The following is a 24,221-nucleotide window of genomic DNA, read 5'->3' as shown; positions in this document are numbered from 1 at the left end:
GCAGCAGAATCCGCAGCGTGTGCACATACCCTCATAGTACAGCGCCTCTTTATTGCCCCCCCACAGTAAAATGTTCCTGCAATACCACGATCCCCAATTTTTTGGGGGGTGTTTTTCATGTAATATATGGAAGCCTACAGTCATGGCCAAAAGTTTTGAGAATGACACAAATATTAATTTTTACAAAGTCTACTGCTTCATTTTTTCTAATGGCAATTTGCATATACTCCAGAATGTTATAAAGAGTGATCAGCTTAACAGCAATTACTTGCAAAGTCAATATTTGCCTAGAAAATGAACTTTATCCCCCAAAACACATTTCAACATCATTGCAGCCCTGCCTTAAAAGGACCAGCTAACATCGTTTCAGTGATTGCTCCATTAACACAGGTGTGGGTGTTGATGAGGACAGGGCTGGAGAGCAATCTGTCATGATTAAGTAAGAATGACACCACTGGACACTTTAAAAGGAGGCTGGTGCTTGGCATCATTGTTTCTCTTCTGTTAACCATGGTTATCTCTAAAGAAACACGTGCAGTCATCATTGCACTGCACAAAAATGGCCTAACAGGGAAGAGTATCGCAGCTAGAAAGATTGCACCTCAGTCAACAATCTATCGCATCATCAGAACTTCAAGGAGAGAGGTTCCCTTGTTGCCAAAAAGGCTCCAGGGCGCCCAAGAAAGACCAGCAAGTGCCAGGACCATCTCTTAAAAGTGTTTCAGCTGCGGGATCAGCCACCAGCAGTGCAGAGCTTGCTCAGGAATGGCAGCAGGCAGGTGTGAGTGCATCTGCACGCACTGTGAGGCGGAGACTCTTGGAGCAAGGCCTGGTCTCAAGGAGGGCAGCAAAGAAGCCACTTCTCTCCAGGAAAAACATCATGGACAGACTGATATTCTGCAAGAGGTACAGGGAGTGGACTGCTGAGGACTGGGGTAAAGTCATTTTCTCTGATGAATCCCCTTTTCGATTGTTTGGGACATCTGAAAAACGGCTTATTCGGAGAAGACCAGGTGAGCGCTACCACCAGTCTTGTCTCATGCCAACTGTCAAGCATCCTGAAACCATTCATGTGTGGGGTTGCTTCTCAGCCAAGGGAATGGGCTCTCTCTCAGTCTTGCCTAAAAACACAGCCATGAATAAAGAATGGTACCAGAATGTCCTCCAAGAGCATCTTCTCCCAACCGTCCAAGAGCAGTTTGGCGATCAACAATGCCTTTTTCAACATGATGGAGCACCTTGCCATAAAGCAAAGGTGATAACTAAATGGCTCAGGGATAAAAACATAGAGATTTTGGGACCATGGCCTGGAAACTCCCCAGATCTTAATCCCATTGAGAACTTGTGGTCAATCATTAAGAGACGAGTGAACAAACAAAAACCTTCAAATTCAGACAAAATAAAAGCATTGATTTTGCAAGAATGGACTGCTATCAGTCAGGATTTGATCCAGAAGTTGATTGAGAGCATGCCAGGGACAATTGCTGAGGTCCTGAAGAAGAAGGGTCAACACTGCAAATATTGACTTGCTGCATTAACTCATTCTAACTGTCAATATAACTTTTTGTTACTCATAATATGATTGCAATTATATTTCTGTATGTGATAAAAACATCTGACAAACACACATAAAAACCAGAGAGCAGCAGATCATGTGAAAATATAATATTTGTGTCATTCTCAAAACTTTTGGCCATGACTGTACAAGAAAATGCAAAAAAAACCCATCATATTCAAAGGAAAAAAAATCACTGTACATGGAGACATTGGCCTCATATATCTCCTGTCTTGTTCTTACAAAAATCTTTTCTAAAAGCCTCAATCTTCTATGTGTGACTTAGAGCTGAGATCTAACGTGATAGAAGATTCCAGTGCGGGGAAGACGGGAAACCTTCATGTAGATGGCCGGTGGGGATGGAGTCAGTGACGGACTCTGGCCAAATCTGTTTCTAGAGCCGTAGTAGAAGATGGAGATGTCGTCCTCATCATGAAATAGTTATTTCTCCTGTCACGTGTAATGAATATCTCCTGCAGTATTGCTAAGGCCGATTCCAGTGTCGGTAATGAGACGAGAATTAGCGTTATGGAAGATGAGTCTATGAGGAACGTATTCAGCTGCCGACTCCGAGGAAGAAACTGCTTGTTGTCTGTGGCCTAAATATATAGGTTTTATTAGTAGATGTAAAGAAGAAAACTAAATACTGTAAAATAATAAATCTCCTCATATGTTTCCCTTATTATCTCCAGTAATTGTATTATTACACAGGATTTTTATGATGTTACATCGGCTCATCTTCTCATTCAGGTCTCTACAATATCGGATCCTCTCAGTGAAGATCTTCTATATAAGAGAATTTTCCTGATTTACCAATCAAGGATGGATATGGACAGAGACAAGATGGCGGAGAGGATATTACACCTCACCCTAGAGATCCTCTTCCGGCTTACTGGAGAGGTGAGAGATTCTGATGACGTCACATTACATCATTCTTATCTATGGGAATAACAGATGGACAGAACTGGAGAGGTGAGGACTCTGGGAATGTCTGTAGTGAGATTTATTAATGTGTCTCTCCATAACCAGGATTACACAGTAGTGAAGAAGACCTCTAGTGAGCGCTGTCAGGACCCTGTGTCTGAGGGATGGGGAAGACCCCTGAGCCCAATCACGAGGCCTCCACCTCACCCCCTGATACATGAAGACATCAATGACCAGAAGATCCTAGAACTCACCTACAAGATGATTGAGCTGCTGACTGGAGAGGTGACACTGCTGGGAATGCTGGGACATTGTACAGTAACGCTATGAAGGAATAGGGGGGATGACGGTATCATTTTCTGTGTCAGGTTCCTATAAGATGTCAGGATGTCGCTGTCTATTTCTCCATGGAGGAGTGGGAGTATTTAGAAGGACACAAAGATCTGTACAAGGACGTCATGATGGAGGTTCCCCAGCCCCTCACATCACCAGGTAATAGAAAGGAATAAATACACACGGCCTATAATTATCTGTATGTAAAGAATGAATTCAGTCCCTGTATGTGTTTCCTCCAGATCTATCCAGTAAGAGGACAACACCAGAGAGATGTCCCCGTCCTCTTCTTCCAGAGGACTGTAAACAAGAAGATCTCAATGTTCCTCAGGATCATCAGGTAGCTGGAGAGAAGATGTCATGAGATCCCCCCCTATGATGTGTAGATGGCTGTGAAGGTCTTGTGCTCAGTCTTGTTTTATTCACCAGTATTATATGATTTATACTTGTGTAATGAGAATGGTGGAGATGGCAGGATTAGAGCTGATCATAGATGTGACTTTTACAATATTTGTTTCAGGGTGAAGATCTGACCCATATTAATACTACAGAGACATTTGTGAGGGATCATGAGCAGTGTAAAGAGGAGATTCCCAAATATGACTACCCAGGTGAGTAGTAACTACTAGATGCAATGAAGTAAAGAAGTAGTTCAGCCGTATCACAATCGTGTGATCACCATTTTGCCTCTAGACCACAATGTTCTCCTCCACCCAAAACTATTCACATGACTTTGGGTATTGAAAGCTCTTTTCTATAGAACTTACACTCTGGGAAATCCACCTACCAACATAAATTAGGAGATGCTGACCCTCACCTGTCCAGGTGTGTTAACCTCAAAACCAAATGACATACTGTTGTGGCCAAAAGTATTGACACCCCTGCAATTCTGTCAGATAATACTCAGTTTATTCCTGAAAATGATTGCAAACACAAATTCTTTGGTATTATTTAATTTGTCTTAAATGAAAAAACACAAAAGAGAATGAAGCAAAAAGCAAAACATTGATCATTTCACACAAAACTCCAAAATGGGCTAGACAAAAGTATTGGCATCCTTAGCCTAATACTTGGTTGCACAACCTTTAACCAAAATAACTGCGACCAACTGCTTCCGGTAACCATCAATGAGTTTCTTACAATGCTCTGCTGGAATTTTAGACCATTCTTCTTTGGCAAACTGCTCCAGGTCCCTGATATTAGAAGGGTGCCTTCTCTAAACTGCCATTTTTAGATCTCTCCACAGGTGTTCTATGGGATTCAAGTCTGGACTCATTGCTGGCCACCTTAGAAGTCTCCAGTGCTTTCTCTCAAACCATTTTCTAGTGCTTTTTGAAGTGTGTTTTGGGTCATTGTCCTGCTGGAAGACCCATGACCTCTGAGGGAGACCCAGCTTTCTCACACTGGGCCCTACATTATGCTGCAAAATTTGTTGGTAGTCTTCAGACTCCATAATGCCATGCACACGGTCAAGCAGTCCAGTGCTAGAGGCAGCAAAGCAACCCCAAAACATCAGGGAACCTCCGCCATGTTTGACTGTAGGGACCGTGTTTTTTTTTTTCTTTGAATGCCTCTTGTTTTCTCCTGTAAACTATGTTGATGCCTTTGCCCAAAAAGCTCTACTTTTGTCTCATCTGACCAAAGAACATTCTTCCAAAACGTTTTAGGCTTTTTCAGGTAAGTTTTGGCAAACTCCAGCCTGGCTTTTTTATGTCTCGGGGTAAGAAGTGGGGTCTTCCTGGGTCTCCTACCATACAGTCCCTTTTCATTCAGACGCCGACGGATAGTACGGGTTGACACTGTTGTACCCTCGGATTGCAGGGCAGCTTGAACTTGTTTGGATGTTAGTCGAGGTTCTTTATCCAACATCCACACAATCTTGCGTTGAAATCTCTTGTCAATTTTTCTTTTCCGTCCACATCTAGGGAGGTTAGCCACAGTGCCATGGGCTTTAAACTTCTTGATGACACTGTGCACGGTAGACACAGGAACATTCAGGTCTTTGGCGATGGACTTGTAGCCTTGAGATTGCTCATGCTTCCTCACAATTTGGTTTCTCAAGTCCTCAGACAGTTCTTTGGTCTTCTTTCTTTTCTCCATGCTCAATGTGGTACACACAAGGACACAGGACAGAGATTGAGTCAACTTTAATCCATGTCTACTGGCTGCAAGTGTGATTTAGTTATTGCCAACACCTGTTAGGTGCCACAGGTAAGTTACAGGTGCTGTTAATTACACAAATTAGAGAAGCATCACATGATTGTTCGAACAGTGCCAATACTTTTGTCCACCCTCTTTTTTATGTTTGGTGTGGAATTATATCCAATTTGGCTTTAGGACAATTCTTTTTGTGTTTTTTCATTTAAGACAAATTAAATGAAGATAATAATACCAAAGAATTTGTGTTTGCAACCATTTTCAGGAAGAAACTGAGTATTATCTGACAGAATTGCAGGGATGTCAATACTTTTGGCCTCAACTGTCTAATCCTATATCCACAATAGGAGCATAAAAACCCTCAGAAAAATCAAAATGTAATTAAAGTAGAAGTAAGGCAGTTTTGTAAGTAATGAAATGCAAAAATCTTTATTAATCCACTCATTTACATAAATAACACAGGCATATAGCCCTAATATTAACAAACGGGACAGGTGTTAAGAATGGAAAAGAAGGGGGGAGGGGAGGTTAGATGACCAGGCGTCACCATGCACAAGATATTGCCACACAAGCTATATATAATATGCGGTGATGGAGCAATATTGAGGCTGAGTCACAGTTGCTACAATTATCTAGTAGGTACTCCAAGGGAGGACTTCCTCCTACATGGAGAGAGAAACATTTCTACCAACATCTGTGGCTTTTGACCATATGATCTTAGCCCATAAGCAAGTGATCATAAACCATAAAACATGCCCGCATCACATGAAGTGCTAAATTGCTAAAGTGCTTACCCATGTGGGGATGGAGAGTCGAGTGGGAGGCTAGTGCGTGCAACCCCCACTCGATTGGGTAAGCAATATTATAATGGGACTCTTAAGAGAAAGCAGAGGGTAATGATGCTGTTACTTTTGTAAAGGCAATTCTGACATCCAAGTGTGGTCCTCCCTACTGCCGGCAAGGACGCCAACATGCTCAATGTCCCAGCCATTCGGCGGTGTATCTGTTCCCGGTGGTGCCTTCCTGCTTCTCTAGGTATGCGTTCAACAAATCTGATTCTTAAAGGGGCAGCGCTTGCACTTTCGGGATGCCTCCAGGCAAAAGCTGGTAGACATCAGGTACAAAAATTTTTTTATTTATTTCAGTTCAATACAGTAAGTCAAACTGATATTATATAGAGTCATTACAAGCAGAGTGATCTATTTCAAGTGTTAATTTCTGATAATGTTGATAATTATGGCTTACAGCCAATGAAAACCCAAAAGTCATTATCTCAGAAAAATTAACAAAAAAAACCCTGCAAAGGCTTCCTCAGCGTTTAAGAAGATCTTAGTCTGTTTCAGTAGGCTCCACAATCATGGGGAAGACTGCTGACTTGACAGATGTCAAGAAGGCAGTCACTGACTTACTCCACAAGGAGGGTAAACCACAAAAGGTCATTGCTAAAGAAGCTGGCTGTTCAGAGTGCTGTATCCAAGCATATTAATGGAAAGTTCAGTGGAAGGAAAAAGTGTGGTAGAAAAATTAGCACAAGCTACCGGGATAACCACAGCCTTGAAAGAATCGTTAACAAAAAGCAATTAAAAAATTTGGGGAAGATTCACAAGGAGTGGACTGCTGCTGGTGTTATGGCTTCATGAGCCACCACACAAAGATGTATTGGGCTAAAAATTTTCCATTGCTTGTGTGAAGCCACTCATGACCAATAGCCAAAGCTAGAATCGTCTTACCCTGGGCCAAGGAGAAAAAGAACTGGACTGTTGCTCAGTGGTCCAAGGTGGTGTTTTCAGATGAAAGTAAATTTTGCATTTCATTTTAAATTCAAGGTCCCAGAGTCTGGAGGAAAAGTGTAGAGGCGACAATCTAACCTGCTAGATGTTTCGTGTGAAGTTTCCACAGTCAGTGATGGGGAGCCATGTCATATGCTGGAGTAGGTCCACTGTGTTTTATCAAGACCGAAGGCGGCGCAGCCGTCTATCAGGACATTTTAGAGAACTTCATGCTAATCTGTGCCAACAAGCTTTGTGACGATGGGAATTTCATTCTCCAGCAGTCCTTGCACCTGTCCACACTGCCAAAAGTACAAATTCCTGGTGTAAGAACAACAGTATCGCTGTGCAAACAAGCCTGACCTCAACCCCATAGAGAATCTATGGGGTATTGTCAAGAGGAAGATGAGACACCAGACCCAACAATGCAGATGAGCTGAAGGCTACTATCAAAGCAACCTGGGTTTCCATAACACCTCAGCAGTGCCACAGGCTGATCGCCTCCATGCCACGCTGCACTGATGCAGTATTTGATGCAAAAGGAGCCCCGACCAAGTATTGAGTGCATTTACTGAATATATATTTCAGTAGGCCAATATTTCAGATTTTAAAATCATTTTTCAAGCTGGTGTTATAAAGTATTCTAATTTGCTGAGATAATGACTTTTTGGGTTATCATTAGCTCTAAAGCATAATCATCAACATTACGAGAACACGTGAAATAGATCACTCTGTAATGACTCTGTATAATGAGTTTCACTTTTTGTATTGAAGAACTGAAATTAACGTTTTGATGATATTCTAATTTTGTGAGAAGCACCTGTATGTAAAGCACCCTCCTCATTAGGGAGCTGCCTGAGCAACGCCTGTATTTTTTCTACTTAGTGTGTATGCAGGTAGTATGTTGCCAGGTCCCTGGTCCATAACCTGTTCCTGAAATCCGTGTTGTCCAAATATGTTCCTGAAACCTGTGTTGTTTGAATTAGCACCATTGTCCTTCTTGGCTAGTGTCCCAAAATCTGCACTGTTTGAATAAGGATCAGTGTCCATCATATGGATGTTCCAGAATCCATACCATCTGTACCGTCTCCTATATCCGGTCTACCAGCATCCGAATCTTTTACTGCCAGTGACTCCGAATCCATGTCCTTGACTGCCATCCTGACCCATAGGGTCAGCTGCTGCAGTACTGGAGACTGCCCAGGAGTGGTACCTGGCATCTACCTGCAGCGCAAGCCTAACTCCATTATGAGGAGCTCCAGCAAAAACCAAGTAGCCACTCCTGGGTAAGCTCGGCTCATGGCACAGTGGGTCCACGATCCATGAGTGTAATAGTTTGCTCAGGCCATGAATCCTTCTAATCCCAATGCCCCTTCGCATTCAACGTTATACCAAGAGATGTATTGCCAGAGAGATGAGCAGGAAAAGATTCTGTCCTATCTGCATGTGGTGCATACCCATTTGGAAGCCCTGAAGTGAGCTGCTTCACCCACTCCAGCACAAATTGCAGCAACTGGTGCCATGACTACTCAGTCTGAAACTTATGCTCCTGGAGCTAATTCTCGTCTGTTTGCTCTGCTCTGTCACATTACAAAGGGGATCCTAAGCAGTGCTGTAGGTTCCTAAACCAGTGCAAGATGCACTTTGAACTATTGGCCCATTAGTCTCCCCCTGATCTGCTATTTGAGAGATTAGGAATCCCATTTTAGCCAGAAGAGGCCCTAGCGTGCATCAACCCCTTGTAGGAGAGAGGGAACCCTGTGATCTTGGACCTGCAGGTATTCCTGGTAACCTTCCATAAAGTCTTTGATGAGCTGGGTCGTGTATCATCTATTGAAACTTCCTAACGCAGTGTGAGAACGGGAGTTCTGAGTCACACTGGGTGACTGAGAAGCTAGGTGCACAACAACGGGAAGGAGGTGGGGAGGCACAAATATTAGGAAAGGGGGAAGTGGAGACCCCTAGGCAAATCTGACTACACCTTGCCTCCTCCAGTGTCCCTAAAAAGGTTCCGCACCTATCGTCGAGCAGGAGCCTAATCCCTGACTGCCCTTAGCGATAGGTCCTGGATAGGGACCGGATGGGATGACTAATAGTCCGGCCCCACCACAACTAAAGACAAGGTAAACAAACAAGCGAATAGCACTTGGCTTGAGAAGACACAAAAGAGATCATGCCAGCTGTCCTTCCAAGAGAATGCCAAGAAGGAACTAGTCTAGTACTACTAGTACTTCCAGACAGAGGTAAATAGAACTATCACCTGAAGCGAATAAGGTATTTAGACATCCAACAAGGGTGTGTTAATCAGCAGCAGACGGTCGAGATCACTGCTGGGTCCTACACACACACCCGTGACAGTACCCCCCCCTTCTGCATGTGACCTCCGGACACTCAGGACCTGATTTCTCAGAATAAGAGGCATGTAACGAACGAACCAGCCCAGGGGCATTCACCTCTGATGCAGAAACCCACATACTCTCTTCTGGACCATAAGCCCTCCAGTGCACCAAGTACTGCATGTAACAACACTCAAGATGGGAATCAACAATCCTCTAAATCTGGAACTCCAAATTACTATCAATAAGGATTGGGGGTGGCTGCAGTGGAGAGGACTCAAGAGGTTCAACATATTTCCTGAGCAGAGCTACATGTGGAACACATTGTGGATTTTAATAGCCTGAGGTAACGCAAGACGAAAAGCTGCAGGGTTAATAATGGTGGTTATTTTATAGTGACCAATAAACCTAGGTCCCAGCTTCCAGAAAGGGATCTTCAACTTGATATTCCTGGGTAACAACCACACAAAGTCATTCACACTTAGATGTGGACCTGGCGAGCATTTCCTGTCAGCCAATAAGTTTCTACCAGTCTCCCATGATCCTCAAATTGCTCTGTACCCCCTGTCACACAGAAAAGGGCGACAAAGCAAAACGTTCCTCAGGACCTCCCGAAGCCCCTCCCTCACTAAAAGTACCAAACTGTGGTGGAAACTGTATGCACCAAAGAATAGGTACCTGCTGGTAGATTCTTGGCGATGATTATTAATAGCAAACTCAGTCAACGGTAAGTAAGATGCCCAATCCTCTTGGTTTTCTGAGACAAACCACCTAACGTAAGTGTCAAACTCAAATAGACTTTATTGGGAGGACCAAAATACACTTAGTATTGCCAAAGCAAGAATAATAAATGTGACAGGGGAGGGCATCGGGGATTATGGGATGGGGTGTTGGGGGCACAATTTGGCAAGTAATAGTACATTTGGTGGTTTTAAGTTCTCTCCGCTTATGACATATGGTGACGTAATGGGCGGCAATCTCCACTGTTGATTACTCTTCCCCCAGTAGGATGCAGAGTTTCCTTTCCTCGACCATGGATGGGAAGTCCGGGTTGTGAATGGAAAGTCTCTGGGAGTGAGAGGCCCTCAGTGCTATTTGTTGCAGTGAAGCAGGAAGTGCGCCTCATCCTCCAGTGCCCCCTGCTGGCAGTGCTGGCACATTCTGTTCTCCCGTGGCTTGTATGTCTGTCAGTGACACCCTATTTCCTCCACTAGACTGTGGACACTCAGTCTGTATAGGCTCAGGGTCTGTCTGTCTTTGGGGTGATGTAACCTCTCCAGATATGGGGCCAGAGTATAGTCCCTCCGCAGTGACCGGTTGATGGTGCGTTTCTGGGAGTTCTCTAGTTCACTCTGCCAACCCTCTATATATTGCATCTTGCAGTTCTCTGATATCTTCTTTATTTCGGCTTTTGTCAGGGTGTGTTGCTGACTTTGGCGGGTCTGGCTGACAGTGTTCATGGCTTGCTTTGGTTCAGTAGGGCTATATGATGGTAGGAGCTGGGATTGCTGCTCTGTATGTGTGCCTGGTATGATAGCGCCCTCTTGTTTATAGTTGTCCATAAGGGGAATCGGCCCAACTCTGCCCGACAGGCTATGTTGAGGTGCTGCGATGTACTTGGAGGAGATGTTTGCAGAACTCCAGGTGGAAGACTTTGGTTGGGCTGGATTCCCACTTTGTCTGGTCTTGGTAAGTTGCTGGGCAACATACCTTGCTACCATACAGCAGTATAGGAGTGATGACGCTATCGAAAATCTTAAGCCAAACTCTCACCGATGGTTTGAGGTAGTACAGTTGTCTTATGATGGCATAAAAGGTTCTGCATGCTTTTCCTTTCAGGGCCTCTGCTGCTTGCTTGAGGCTCCCAGTTTGGTTTAGCTCCAGACCGAGGTAGGTATAGCTGTTGGTCTTCTCCAGTGTGGAACCATTTAATGTGAGGGAGTGAGTGAGTGGGGGTTTTATTCTGGTTCCTCTTCTGAAACACCATGACTTTGGTTTTCTTTTGGTAGATGGACAGCACCCAGGTGGTGCTGAATGTTTGCAGCACTGCCAGGCTATCTTGGAGGCCTCTCTCGGTTGAGGAGAGTAGCAGGAGGTCATCTGTGTACAGCAAGAACTTCTTCACTCGGTCGTGCAGACTGAGGCCTGGGTTGGAGGAGGATTCCAGGGCTGCTGCCAGTCCATTTATGTATATGTTGAATAGAGTTGGGCTCAGGCTGCAGCCCTATCTGACCCTGCAGCCCTGCCGGAAGAAAGCTGTCCTCTTCCCGTTCACCATCACGATGCAACGGTTCTCTGTGTATGAGCTATTGATGACGTCATAGGTTCTGCCGCCTATTCTGCTTTCCAGGAGTTTCAGAAACAGGCCGGGGTGCCACACTGAGTCAAAGGCCTTCTTGAAGTCCACGAAGCATGTGAATATTTTCCCATGTTTTTTGCTGTGTACGTGGGTCTTGATGAGGCTGTGCAGGGTGTAGATGTGATCGGTAGTGTGGTGGTTTGGCATGAACCCAGCTTGGCTTCTGCTGAAGATGTCACGCTGGGTGAGGAAGGTGATGATCCTTTTGTTAATAATGCTGTTAAACAATTTTCCCAGAATGCTGTTGACACAGATCCCTCTGTAGTTTGATGGATTGTATTGGTCTCCATTCTTAGATGGGCATAATGATTCCAGCATTGCAGGAAGTAGCCGGTGCTTAGGACGTGGGTAAAAAGTTTTGCCAGTGCTGCATGTATGTCTGGGGAACTGTATTTGATCATCTCTGGTAGGATGCCTTCACTGCCCCCAGCCTTCTTGCATTTTATCAGTCTGATTCTCTCCTTTATTTCCAGTACACTGATTTGTGATTGGTGTGTCCAGAGGGTTTTGGAAGTCATTGATTGTTCTGGGGTTAGGTCTTCTTCTCATATGTTCCTGTAGAGGCTCTTGAAGTAGTTGTGTCAGATGTTGCCATTATGGATGTGGAGGGTGTTCTGAGCTGGGCTTTGTTCCGATATGACTCCAGGTCTCCCAGAATGAGTTTTCCTGCAGGGAGTCTTCAAGCTACCGTAGTTTCCTGGAGATGTGCCTCTGTTTTTTCTCCTTGAGGATTCACTTCTTTTGCCTCTGTAGGGTGTCATGGGCCGCTCTTAGGTCCCTGTTGTTGGGGTCTGTATATTTGGTTTGAGGCCATCCTTAAGGAGTTGCGTAGTGCCTTACATTCTTTGTCATACCATTTTTGGCATTGTTTATTTGTAGGTCTCTTGGGATTTATCTTTGAGGCCTGCTAGTTCTGCCTTGGTAAATAAGATCTTGTTAAAATCCTTCACTGTCGGGTTGACCCCTTGCTGGTTTGATGTGTAGCTACTTGTGATAAAATGTACAAGTAGCTCTTGGATCTCGATTCTGTTGCTCATTTTGATGTACTCAGTGCCTAACTGTTTAGGCCACTTAAAGGATGTTGGTAGGTTGTGGAGACCCGTCAGATGAGGCTTTTCTATGGGTGGTTTGTCCGTGGATCTCATATACAGCAGTATCTGGTTGTGGTCTGACAAATGGGTTTCAGGGGTGACTTTGAAGGCATTTATGTTTTCTGGGTCCATGTCTGTTATGACATAATCCAACCACACTACTGCCCACATGGGATTTTAGTCTAAATCTCCCTAATGAGTCACCTCTGATGCGCCCATTCAGTATATACAGCACCAGGCTCCGGCACAAGTTCAGCAGTGTTCTGCCGCATTTGTTCACCACTCTGTCATAGCTGTTTCTTGCTGTCTGTACAGAGTCGCTGTAAAAGGACTCCTCTCCCAGCACGTATGTGTTTCCGTATGGTGACAGTCTTTTTCTGTACCCGTCCTTGCCTTGAGGTCTCCACAGAGGAGAACCTTACCCTTGGACTGGAATTGGCCTGCCTCCCTCTGTAGGACCTTGTACATGTCTGTCTTAAAGTATGTGGATTCTGATGGAGGGATGTAAGCTGCACAGAGGTAGATGTCCTACTGAGAGGGGAGTATGGAGCTGCTTAGCCTTTTCCTGATATGGCTGTCTCTTCTTTTCATTGCTTTGATGTGCTCTTTGATCTCCTCTTTGTACCATATTAGTATGCCCCCTGAGCAGCTACCCTTTTTGGTGTCATTGTTTTTCATAGGTCTCTGTATCCCAGAAGTGCCAGGGATTCCTCCCCTGCTCTGGCCCATGTCTCCAGGAGGATCTGGATGTCAATGTTCTTTAGCCTTTGTTTGAAGTCTGTGTTGTTTATCTTGGACCGAAAAGCTGAAGCATTCAATCCTTGAATGTTCCAGCTGCTAATAAATAAGGATGTCATGTTTAGTCGATATACCTTATAATGGAGGAAGATTTTCATAGGACATAACAGTTCAAGTGGTGGATTTAGGTGGAATGTTTTAAGGGTGTCCCATGAGTTTGCTGCACAATGTGTTGAGCAATGTTCTTACTTCTGCCATGTAGCTGCCCTCTGTTATTTTGTGTTGCCATTGTGGGGCTTGTGGTCTCCAGTACTTCTGCCCTCTCTGTGGATTCTCACTGCGGATCACAGTGGGTTGCCATCTGTTTGGGCGTCTTGCTTGTGGTCTCGGAGGTTTGTTTAGACCAATGTCCTTTAGCTCTCTGGCTAGATGTCTGAACCATTGTTTATTGAGGTGCTTGTCGTTGTACAAGTGATGGAGCGTTATTTCGGGGTGTCTTGCCAGTTGTATGTCTGGTGTTAAGGCGATACTGGCAGTCAGCTCTGAATTGATTTGCTGGGTTACCTGTTGGTCTATGTCTTTCCTTGGAAGCAAGGCAGACAGGAATATTTTGGATCTGGGAAACTTTAGCTAGGCAGCTATTGCGAGTTTTGATAGGCCTTGGGTGGCTGTCTCTTGGTGAATATCATTTGGGCCGGTGTGTAATATGAGATATGGGTTATTGATCACCTCTGTTTGTGGGATTGTTGAACAGCGGATTTTTGTGCCCCATGCCCCCGGGAACAGTCTCTTAGTGTCCAGGTATTTCTCGTTTGAGTTTATTATTAGTGCGGTCAGGGCCCTGTGTTTTGTTTGGGCTGTTTGTTTTTTGTGGGTCCTTGGCTGTTGGTTGCCCTGGGTTGCTGTGAAGATGAGGCTGTATATTTGTTGCTGGGATTGATGGTAGAATTTTCCTTTGCAGTGTTGGGTTCGGGGGTTTTGGTTGCCCTGATTTGCAATGTGGATGGGGCTATACTTTTATTGCTGGGGTTGTGTGTAGTGTCCTTCTTGCTGGGGCTATTGCTGGTCTGTGGTGTGTCAGGCATCGAGATGGTTGGTGCAGGCCTTGGTTTTGGGGGACTGCTTGTACTTTGAGGTACCCTCTCTGGCTTTTGTTGCAGGTTTGATGATTTTAGCTGTTATTTCTTCTTTGAGGTATGCATTTTCTTCCTGCAGTCTTTGAAGTGACCTTTGCATTTCACACTGGTCGCTTTTCAGCCTTGATAATTACTCCTTCAGTTGGTCATTTGCATTTCTCTGACCTTGGCTTCTTTGAAATTCCTCTTTGAATTGTATAAACTCACTTTCTATTTGGGACAGGCAGTCTCTGAGTATATTATCCATGGTGGGATGTGAGGTAGATGGGGCTGGGGGAAGGCTAGTGACTGTCTGCTGTGATCTGATCAGGAGTGGTTATGCTTCCTCCCTGCCTCAGGGTTTGAATTTCAACTTGATTCTTAATGTTCTGGAATTGTTGCTTAAATTCCTCCATCTTGGGTTCTGTTCCTTGTACCATGATAGTTCCATTTTTATAAATGTTTATGGAAAGACTAAAAGTCTCAGGGTCCTCCTCATCCTGTACTCTGATTTGTGTGCCATTTTTAATGCCCTGCGTTTTGATGTTCTTGTAATATTTTCTGAGAGTCTGGTCCCAAGCTTGGTAGTGCCCTGATAGAATAACACATTTGTTTTTTTCCACTTGTTAGTTGAAGTCTATCAATAGAGTCTGAGTGTTTCTAAAGGGGGCTTTACACACCGATTTTGTGACGCAGCAGCGATCTTGCTAGCGATATCGCTACATGTGATACTTACCTCCGACTGGCTATCGCTGATCGCGCGAGATCGGCCTGGTCCATTTCTCGTCGTCTGCTTCCTGCTGGCGCCGACGAGCGAGCCATGGACGCAGGTGGAAGACGTCACCCTCGCCGCGTCTGAAAGGTGAGTACGACCACCGACCGCTGCTGCATCGCTAGTGAGATCTGCCTGTTTGGCAGCTCACTAGCGACCATTTAGCGATGCACCAGCGATCCTGAACGGGTCGTATCGTGGTCGGAATCGCTGGTGCATCGCTAAATGTAAAGGGGCCTTTAATCTTTGCCAGTTTTATGGCTTTTCTCTCTTTCATATATCTGACATTCACAGAGAAGGTTATCACTAATGTGTCATGCCCCCTTCTGTCTTCAGCTGCTGTCTCCAGGTCCCCCTCCTTGCTTACAGTGCAATCCCCTTGTTCCATTTTAAAGGGCTTTTATATTTTGTATTGCATAATCTACTGTCTATTGCTATCTTAGCAATGTATTGGCATGGAACCCTTACTTTGGGGATGCATTGGGCTCTGTTAGGGTCTCTAAATTCTGAATAATGCACTCGGTCTGTCCATTTGACTGAGGATGGAAAGCAGAGAGGACAGCTGGACCCCCATTCGAAAACTGAAAGCTTTCCAGAACTTAGAAACAAATTGGGTCCCCTGATCTGACACCACATTGGAGGGAACCCCATGAAGCTTCATGATCTCCTTAACAAAAACCTGAGCAAGAGTCTTAGCGTTCGAAAGTGCCGGTAATGCGATGAAATGCACCATTTTAGTGAACCGATCTACATCCACCAGAACCACCGTCTTGCCTGCCAATTTAGTAATAAAATCCATGGACAGGTGTGTCCATGGTCTACTAGGAATGTGAAGTGGAATAAGAGGACCAGACAGACAGGTATGCAATACTTTAGAACACGCGCAAACACTGCAATCAGACACCTGTTCAACCACATCCCAATGCAACCATGGCCACCAAAAACTACGAGAAAGGAGGTCCACGGTTGCCTTACCCCCTGGATGACCAGCAAGCACCAAGTTATGATGTTCCCTAATAACATTACAGCATAAATTATACGGTACAAATAAGCTCCCCCAAGGGCAGGAGCATCCCCCTGAGCCCCCAACACCTCTCCCTCCAGGTCAGAGTACAAGACTGAAATAACTACCCCTTCTGTATAATTGTGGCAGGGTTCTCGTGTTCACCACCACCAGGGAAGCTCTGGGACAAAGCATCAGCCTTGGTGTTTTTAACTCCTGGACGGAAAATGACCACAAAATTAAATATAGTAAAGAACAGGTATCACCTAGCTTGTTTAGGGTTGAGACTTTTAGGCGATTGAAGATATGACAGGTTCTTGTGGTTCATGATAACAGTAATAAGATGGACTGCCCCCTCCAACCAATGTTGTCATTCCTCGAATGCCAATTTAATTGTTAGAAGCTCCCTACTACACACGTCATAATTTCTCTCAGCCGAGGATAATCTTTTGGAAAAGAAGGCGCTTGGATGCCATTTACCAGTGGACGGACACTGAGACAGCACAGCACCAACCCCCACCTCCGTTGCATCCAGTTCTACGATAAAAGGGTGAGAAACATCGGGCTGAGTATAGGTCCAGGGTCAATGCAACTCATTAAGGCTGGTTTCACATTTGCGTTTTTTTGCGCTGGAAAAAAACGCATACGTGCGCATGCGTTTTTTCCCCTATATTTAACATGGGTGCGCATACCTGCGCGCTGGCATGCGCACGTATGCGATTTTCATGCCCTGCGTTTTTTTGGGGTGTGCGTTGGTATTTTCCAGACGCAGCATGTTGCATTTTTTGGCCCTGCAAAAAAGCGCATGCGCACGTTTTGCGCTAAAAATGGCCATTATAGCCTATGGGTGCGCATATGTGCGCATTGGCATGCTTATGTATGCGTTTTTTTGCACAAGCGTTTTTTTTTAACCATGGAATTTAGGGGTTTGGGTTAGAGTTAGGGTTAGTTAAAGGGGTTTAGGGTTAGGGTTAGGGTCAGGGTCAGGGTTGGGGTTAGGGTCAGGGTTAGGGTTAAGTATGGTTTGGTTAAGGGTTAGGGTCAGGGTTAGGGTCAGGGTTAGGGTTAAGTATGGTTTGGTTAAGGGTCAGGGTTAGGGTCAGGGTTAGGGTCAGGGTTAGGGTTAGTTAGGGTTTAGGGTTTGGGTTAGGGTTAAGTATGGTTTGGTTAAGGGTTAGGGTTAGGGTTAGTTAGGGTTTAGGGTTTGGGTTAGGGTTAAGTATGGTTTGGTTAAGGGTTAGGGTCAGGGTTAGGGTTAGTTAGGGTTAGGGTCAGGGTTAGGGTTAGGGTTAGTTAGGGTTAGGGTTAGTTAGGGTTTAGGGTTTGGGTTAGGGTTAAGTATGGTTTGGTTAAGGGTTAGGGTCAGGGTTAGGGTTAGTTAGGGTTAGGGTTAGGGTTAGTAAAGTCATGGTTTGGGTTAGTGTGAGGGGCCACCTAATGTTGGAAAAAAACGCAAAAGCGGTAAAAACGCGCTAAAAATGCATACAAACGCATAAAAACGCTGCGTTTTTTTCATGCATGCTCATAAAAATGCTTGAAAAAAACGCAGCTTTTGTATGCGTTTTTTTAATGCGTTTTTTTGCGGGAAAAACGCGCTGCAAAAAAAAGCAAGTGTGAAACTAGCCTAAGGAGGAAAAAGCCTGCTGAGCAGCATTCGACCATTTAGAAAAATTAGACCCCTTGTCATGTCAGTAAGCGGTTTCACCATTACCAAATAATTTTGAATAAACGTCTGGTAAAAATTAGTAAAACCGCACCTCCTGGATGGCAAAAACACATTTCTCTAGTTTGGCATAAAGCTTTTTATCCCTTAATATCTGAAGTACCTGTTTAACATGTCTTTGATGTGTCTCCAAATCAGGTGAATAAACCAAAAATATCATCCAGATAGAACACCACAAGCATGCCCACCAAATGATGGAAAATATAATTTATGAAATGCTGGAACACCACCCGTGAATTGGTCAGACCGAAAGGCATAACCAGGAATTTGAAATGTCCCTTAGGGATATTGAATGCCATGTTCTATTCATCCATATCCCTGATTTCTAACCAGATTATAGCCCCCCCCCCCCTTAAATCCAACTTGGAGAAAACCTTAGCTCCCACAATCCTACAACCTGGTTGGATAAATCTGGAATCAGAGGAAGAGGATATGGATCTCGGATAGTAATTAGATTTAATTCCAGGAAATCTAAACAGGTACAGAGACTGTTGAGGGAAGGCTAAATTAACCCTTCACGGTTGATCCAGTGATTTCCAAATTAATTCACAGGGCATTGCTAGCAACTGGGAATGACCACACGGAGACGGGGGTCTCTGTACTGGAGGATCAAGACAGATCACTAGTCCCCTTTATTTTAGTCACTTTTTTTTATAATATTTTGCTTAATTATGCAAAGTTCTCAACTACCAATAGCATCATTTCACTTTATAAGCCAATAATATTGCAAGGAAACCGGAAACTGCATATATGTCCGTATCCAAATAGCATAGAAAGTAGTATAATGGCATATTCTTCAGAATTCTACACCTCCGGTTCCCTTATCTTGCACCTGATGGGAACAGTCTGGTTTCATGATAGCCTGAACTTTTTCATCTTAATTACTAAAATTTATCTTACAGCAACAAAAATAGAGAAATGAAACCTTCAGAGAATGGAGAAAATGAAACTTCAGCTCTGATTTTAGTTTTAACCCTTCACAATCCCCCTAGATAATTTTTTTTTTTAACACATATGCAGCATCAGAGGTGCTATCCCAAGCTAACAGCTTGAGGGGTACTGGTCTTCACATGACTGATGTCGTGTTACCAGTCATGGCTGTCGCGGAGCACCCGTCCCCTCTGTATACTGCAATTCACAAATAACAATTTTTGATGACTGTGGTGGAGATCTTTTGTAGGTAGCCATGTGCTTGGCTTCAACATCTTCATCAAGTAGCCTTTTGGGATCGTGCAGAGAAGAACAGGGGCAACGACACCTATGGTATCATCATTAGCTGTCTTAGTGCAGAATTTCCTAATACATACAGAAATACACCAAAGAACAAGTTTTAGTATCACATATGCAACAAGGATACAGGCAGCAATATGCAACAAGCTTTGTAAGATCCCAGCTATCCAGCCCCCAATTCCCTTAAATCAATTGGCTGGATTAAGAAAGGAGAAGGTGTCTGACCACCAACTGTCCTTATTACGATCATTGTCTTTATCGTATTGATCTCTGAGTCTTTGAATATCTTCTAACTTTAACTTTTAGCTTCTACCAATAATATGGAAAATGCGAAAAACCAAAACATTATGTCCCCTTTATTTACTAATGGCTTGTTGGGTGATGAGGTGGACTTGATAGGGACCGTCAACAAGGGTTCTAGTCCATGCTTTCTGACATGCCTTTTCACGACAACCAAATCACCAGGCTTCAGGTTATGACAGGTGTCGGTTTCTGCTGAATCTGGAATAGAAAAAGAAATTAGAGCATGAGTGTTAGCAAGATTTTTACTAAGCTGAATAACACATTGAACAGCACGGTCAGTTTCTTCTGATAACTGCTGAGGCTGGAAATTTGCAATTGGGGGCCTAACACCAAACAATATCTCATGGGGACAGGCCATATTTTGCAATAGGGGTAGTATGGATGTGGTATAGTACAATGGGTAGGACCTCTGGCCATGGAGCCGTAGTCTCCTGCATCGTTTTGGTCAATTGTCCCCTCAGTGTGCCGTTCAGCCTCTCACCTTCCCCACTGGATTGTGGGTGGTACGGAGTATGGAGGGCTACAGTGGATCCAAGCATTGTCAGAGCTTTTTGGTACACATGAGAAGAAAAGGCCGGACCTTGATCACTTTCAACAACTTTTGGAACCCCATATCTGTATATAACTTCCATCACGTTTCTTCGCTGTGGTCTTTGCAGTCATGTTGGTAACAGGGAATGCTTCCAGCCAACTAGAGAACCGGGGCCCAGTACAATTTTTGCACCAGTGCGAGGGCCTGATTCTTTCCTCGATGTGTAGGTCCATGTGCCCATGTGGCAATAGCAGGGTACATCTGCTTAGGGAGACACACGAGTTGGTCCTTTTTCCAGAGACCATTATCCATACGTGCCCCATCAGTCTTCCATTGCTTCACCTCATCCTTTGGAGACATTCTCTGCATCGTAATTAAGCGGTCTCGCGGGGTCCGACAAAACTTCAGTCTGTAGATCATCAGGTTCTTGTAGGGTCAATGCTTCTTGCAACTGTTTACGCTGAGAGCGTGTGGTCACCATAGTTGGTATGGTTGGTTCAACGGGTAAGAGAGTAGCGGCTTTTTCTTGCATATCCGCAAATGCGTTGCCAACAGTCTGTGGACTGTCCCTAGGACCGTGCGCCTTAACTTTGATAATAGCCACCTGAATAGGTAATTTGATCGAGTCCATAAGGGTTTTAACAGCTTCAGCATTTTTCACTGGAGTTCCGGCAGTAGTAATAAACCCTCGATTGGCCCATAGAGCCCCAAAATCATGAGCAATACCAAATGCATACCGTGAGCCCGTGTATATATTAGCCCGTCTGTTCTTGGCCAAAGTACATGCAGTAGACAGAGCCTGGAGTTCTGCTTCTTGTGCTGACACTGAGGGCGGGAGCGCAGCTGCGTGCACTACAGTGTCCTCTGTGGTAACAGCATATCCCGTGTGGAATCTACCAAACTCATCAGCATATCTTGAACCATCCGTGTATACACCAGATCAGGATTTGGGAGTGGATTCTCACTGGCATTTAATGGAGTAGCTGTTTCTTCAGTCAGAAGTTGGGAACAATCATATTGGAGGTAATCCTCATCACTGCCATCTTTCCTTATAATTCATTATACCGTCTTTCAAGGCGTTGTAAAGGGGTTGCATTAAGCGGATGCATACGGTATCCACTGAGAACAATAAGTGCATAGTCCAAGAAAATGCTGGTGTTCAGTTTCATCTTTTGGGAAAGGAAGGGAGCTGATAGCTATTTTTCTTTCTTCTGTGAGGTGTCTGGCACCCTGAAGGAGACAGTGACCCAAGAATATCACTTGACCATGGCAGAACTGAAGTCTCAAGGCCGAAACCTGACAGTTCAGTGCTGCCAGATGCTTGAGGAGGCTAACAGTGGCAGCAATGGCAAAAGACACCTGCTCATATTTATTTACTTTTTTTTTTTTTTTCTCTGCAAACTGCTTGGGACCGAGTCGCGCACAGCGCCAGCATTGCAGACAAGAATTGGCAGGGAGGGGCTGGGAAGTAAAATTCCTAGTCATAGGATTAGGAGAGTAGGGAGCTAAAGTCTGAGGGGGGGCCAGAGTTTGCCGTGTGGGCTGAAGGGCACACTGATAAGGGACAAAATGTGTGCTCACAGCTGCGCTGAACGCAATGGTGGGGGCTGGAGCAGCTGCTAGTTTGCTTTTTTTTTTCCTCTCTCTGCTGAACAGACGGGTTAAATTCTTCTGAAAACTTTTTTTTTCCTCTCTGAATCGGGTGATTAAAATAGGAGGGGGTGGATACTCATAACCACTAGCAATATTAGGCATAGCGGGGACTGAGGCTGGCGGCGGATGATAATAGGTACCGTCAGCGTCTCTCGGTCTCTTTGTACAATTGTCATCTAGCAGGGAGACCTCTTCTTTCAATTCATTCTTAACTATTTGTCTGCCTGACACATCAGTCTCGATATCAGTTTCTTCATTAATCACTTCCTCAATTCTCACACCACAGTCACTTTCTTGAACCACAAAACATCCAGTCCTTGCCATAATAGACAATTTTTCCTTCTTCAACATAGCAGTAACAGAAACAATCAGAATTCACTTCCTCTGTTCTTCCTAACACCTTCGTCACACAATTCATTTGCCAAGCCACAAAATTCTTCTTTTCCTTCCACGGATTCTCTCATGTAGAGCTAAATATCCTTACTTCAGTTGTGCACAGTACCTGCAGCTGTTTCAGTCTCTGTTCCACTGGGTCAATAATCCCCCTCTGGGATACCCAAAATTCAATGTGGTACTCAGTGAAAGGAGGAGGGCTTCTCAGACTATCCCTCCGGACACCTCTGGTTATATATATCTATATCTACCTGAGTTACGTATCCTAACCAGTCTTCGATAACATCACCACGCCTGACTCTAACAGTGATCAGGATTTCAGGATATTTTGACTATAAAGAGAGCCACAATCACTGGTCAATCCGGGGTGTCTGTCCCTTATGAGGTACGGTTCGAGCACTGGGCCCCCAACGGGACTGCACCTCTATATGATTCCAACCATGAATCACCCCACCATCAAGGACAAACCTCAGATCGTCTTTGCAGCAACAGACACAGGAAAACCACACCAACGGTCAGTCTGAACAGTATAACTGCCAACTTACCGTGGTTGTCGTGGGGGATGATCAGTCCCAATTTTCCAGCACCTGTGTCTGCTCCGAGGGTCCTTTGTCTTGTTGTCCTCCGGGAGCAGAGGCGTCCCTGTTTGGGGGCCCCACGTTGGGCACCAAGCTATTGAGGGAGGGCTAAATTAACCCTTCACGGTTGATCCAGTGATTTCCAAATTAATTCACAGGACATTGCTAGCAACTGGGAATGACCACATGGAGACGGGGTCTCTGTACGGGAGGATCAAGACAGATCACTAGTCCCCTTTATTTTAGTCACTTCTTTTATAATATTTTGCTTAATTATGCTTAATTAGTTCTCAACTACCAATAGCATCATTTCACTTTATAAGCCAATAATATTGCAAGGAAATCGGAAACTGCATATATGTCCATATCCAAATAGCATAGAAAATAGTATAATGGCATATTCTTCAGAATTCTACACCCCCGGTTCCCTTATCTTGCACCTGATGGGAACAGTCTGGTTTCATGACAGCCTGAACTTTTTCATCCTAATTACAAAAATTTATCTTACAGCAACAAAAATAGAGAAACGAAACCTTCAGAGAATGGAGAAAATGAAACTTCAGCTCTGATTTTAGTTTTAACCCTTCACAAGACCACTATCTTTTTCACGAAAAAGAACACTGCTGCCACAGGCGAAGATGAAGGTCTGATGTATCCCATCTCAAGACTCTCAGCAATAAAATATTTCATGGCTTGTCTCTCAGGGCTGGAAAGATTGTACAGACGGACATGGGTACTTTAGCTCCGGGAGTCAGGTTAATAGGACAGTCATATGCATGATGGGGAGGCAAATCGTGGCACACTTTCTCAGAAAATATGTCCTCCAAACCAGACAAAAATGCAGCTAAGGTCCCCGTAGATACTGCAGAAAGGGAAATGTTTAAGCAGTTCTCATGGCAGTAATCTCCCCATTCCACAATTTATCTAGTTTGCTAATCCACTATCAGATTATGTTTCACCAACCAGGGTAAACCCAGTACAATTGGGGAGACCCTCCAGGACATAACAAGGAATTGCCTCTTAAGGCAAAGACCCCACCACCAGTCTTATGTTACGAACAATCTGTGTCAAAGTTCTCTGTGTGAGTGGCGCTGAGTCGATGGCATAAATAGGAATGAGCTTAGCTAAGGTAGAGCAAGTAAGTCCGTGAGTTCTAGCAAACTCCGCATCAACCATCATGAATCCAGCTCCACTGTCTACAAGCACAGAAATTCTCTGTTTTTCACTGTAGCACCACCTCTGCTGTCAGCACAAACTGAGAATTACAATTATCCTACTCCAGACTCTGAAGGGTTAATCAAGTCGCTTTGGAATTATAGGACAGGCCCCGATAAAATGTCCCTTTCTCCCATAAAAGAAATACACGCCCTTTTTCTTGGGAATCTCAGGGGAGACATTTGACGCAGAAGCACCTCCTAACTGCATGGCTTCCTCTAACGCCACAAGCACTGGTTCACCCCTAGACCGTCCCCCGGGCACAGGAGTATTGTCCCAGAAAGAGGGCTTCGGAGAAGGTGGTCTTACCCATCTATCCCGCAGGCGTCTGTCCACACTTGTAGCCAATGACATTGCAGTCTCTAAGGACTCTGAAGTTTCGTACACTGCCAAAGCATCTTTCAACCTTTCTTAAACCCCTTTACCCCCAAGAGTGGTTTGC

The 24,221-nt window shown here is 44.5% G+C and overlaps 2 protein-coding genes across 2 annotated transcripts in view; both read left to right on the top strand.

Annotated features, from left to right (window-relative positions):
• The window catches only part of LOC141059269 (uncharacterized), a 1,095,346-nt gene that overhangs the window by 830,830 nt on the left and 240,295 nt on the right, over positions 1 to 24,221 (top strand). Inside the window, 1 exon segment of the mRNA XM_073555586.1 lies at positions 3,055 to 3,152. Within this exon segment, the coding sequence (XP_073411687.1) occupies positions 3,055 to 3,152 (98 nt within the window).
• The window catches only part of LOC141059263 (uncharacterized), a 42,513-nt gene continuing 21,626 nt past the window's right edge, over positions 3,335 to 24,221 (top strand). The window contains exons 1-2 of the mRNA XM_073555583.1: positions 3,335 to 3,423; positions 5,889 to 6,004. Coding sequence (XP_073411684.1) covers positions 5,941 to 6,004 — 64 coding nt within the window. The 5' untranslated portion in view covers positions 3,335 to 3,423; positions 5,889 to 5,940. The remainder of the gene's footprint in view (positions 3,424 to 5,888; positions 6,005 to 24,221) is intronic.

The sequence above is a fragment of the Dendrobates tinctorius genome, unplaced genomic scaffold (assembly GCF_039654945.1).
Source record: "Dendrobates tinctorius isolate UK_male_01 unplaced genomic scaffold, ASM3965494v1 ptg000226l, whole genome shotgun sequence".
NCBI classification, from domain to species: Eukaryota; Metazoa; Chordata; class Amphibia; order Anura; family Dendrobatidae; genus Dendrobates; species Dendrobates tinctorius.
The sequence above is the reverse complement of the archived record's forward strand: the minus strand, read 5'-3'. Positions and strand labels throughout refer to the sequence as shown.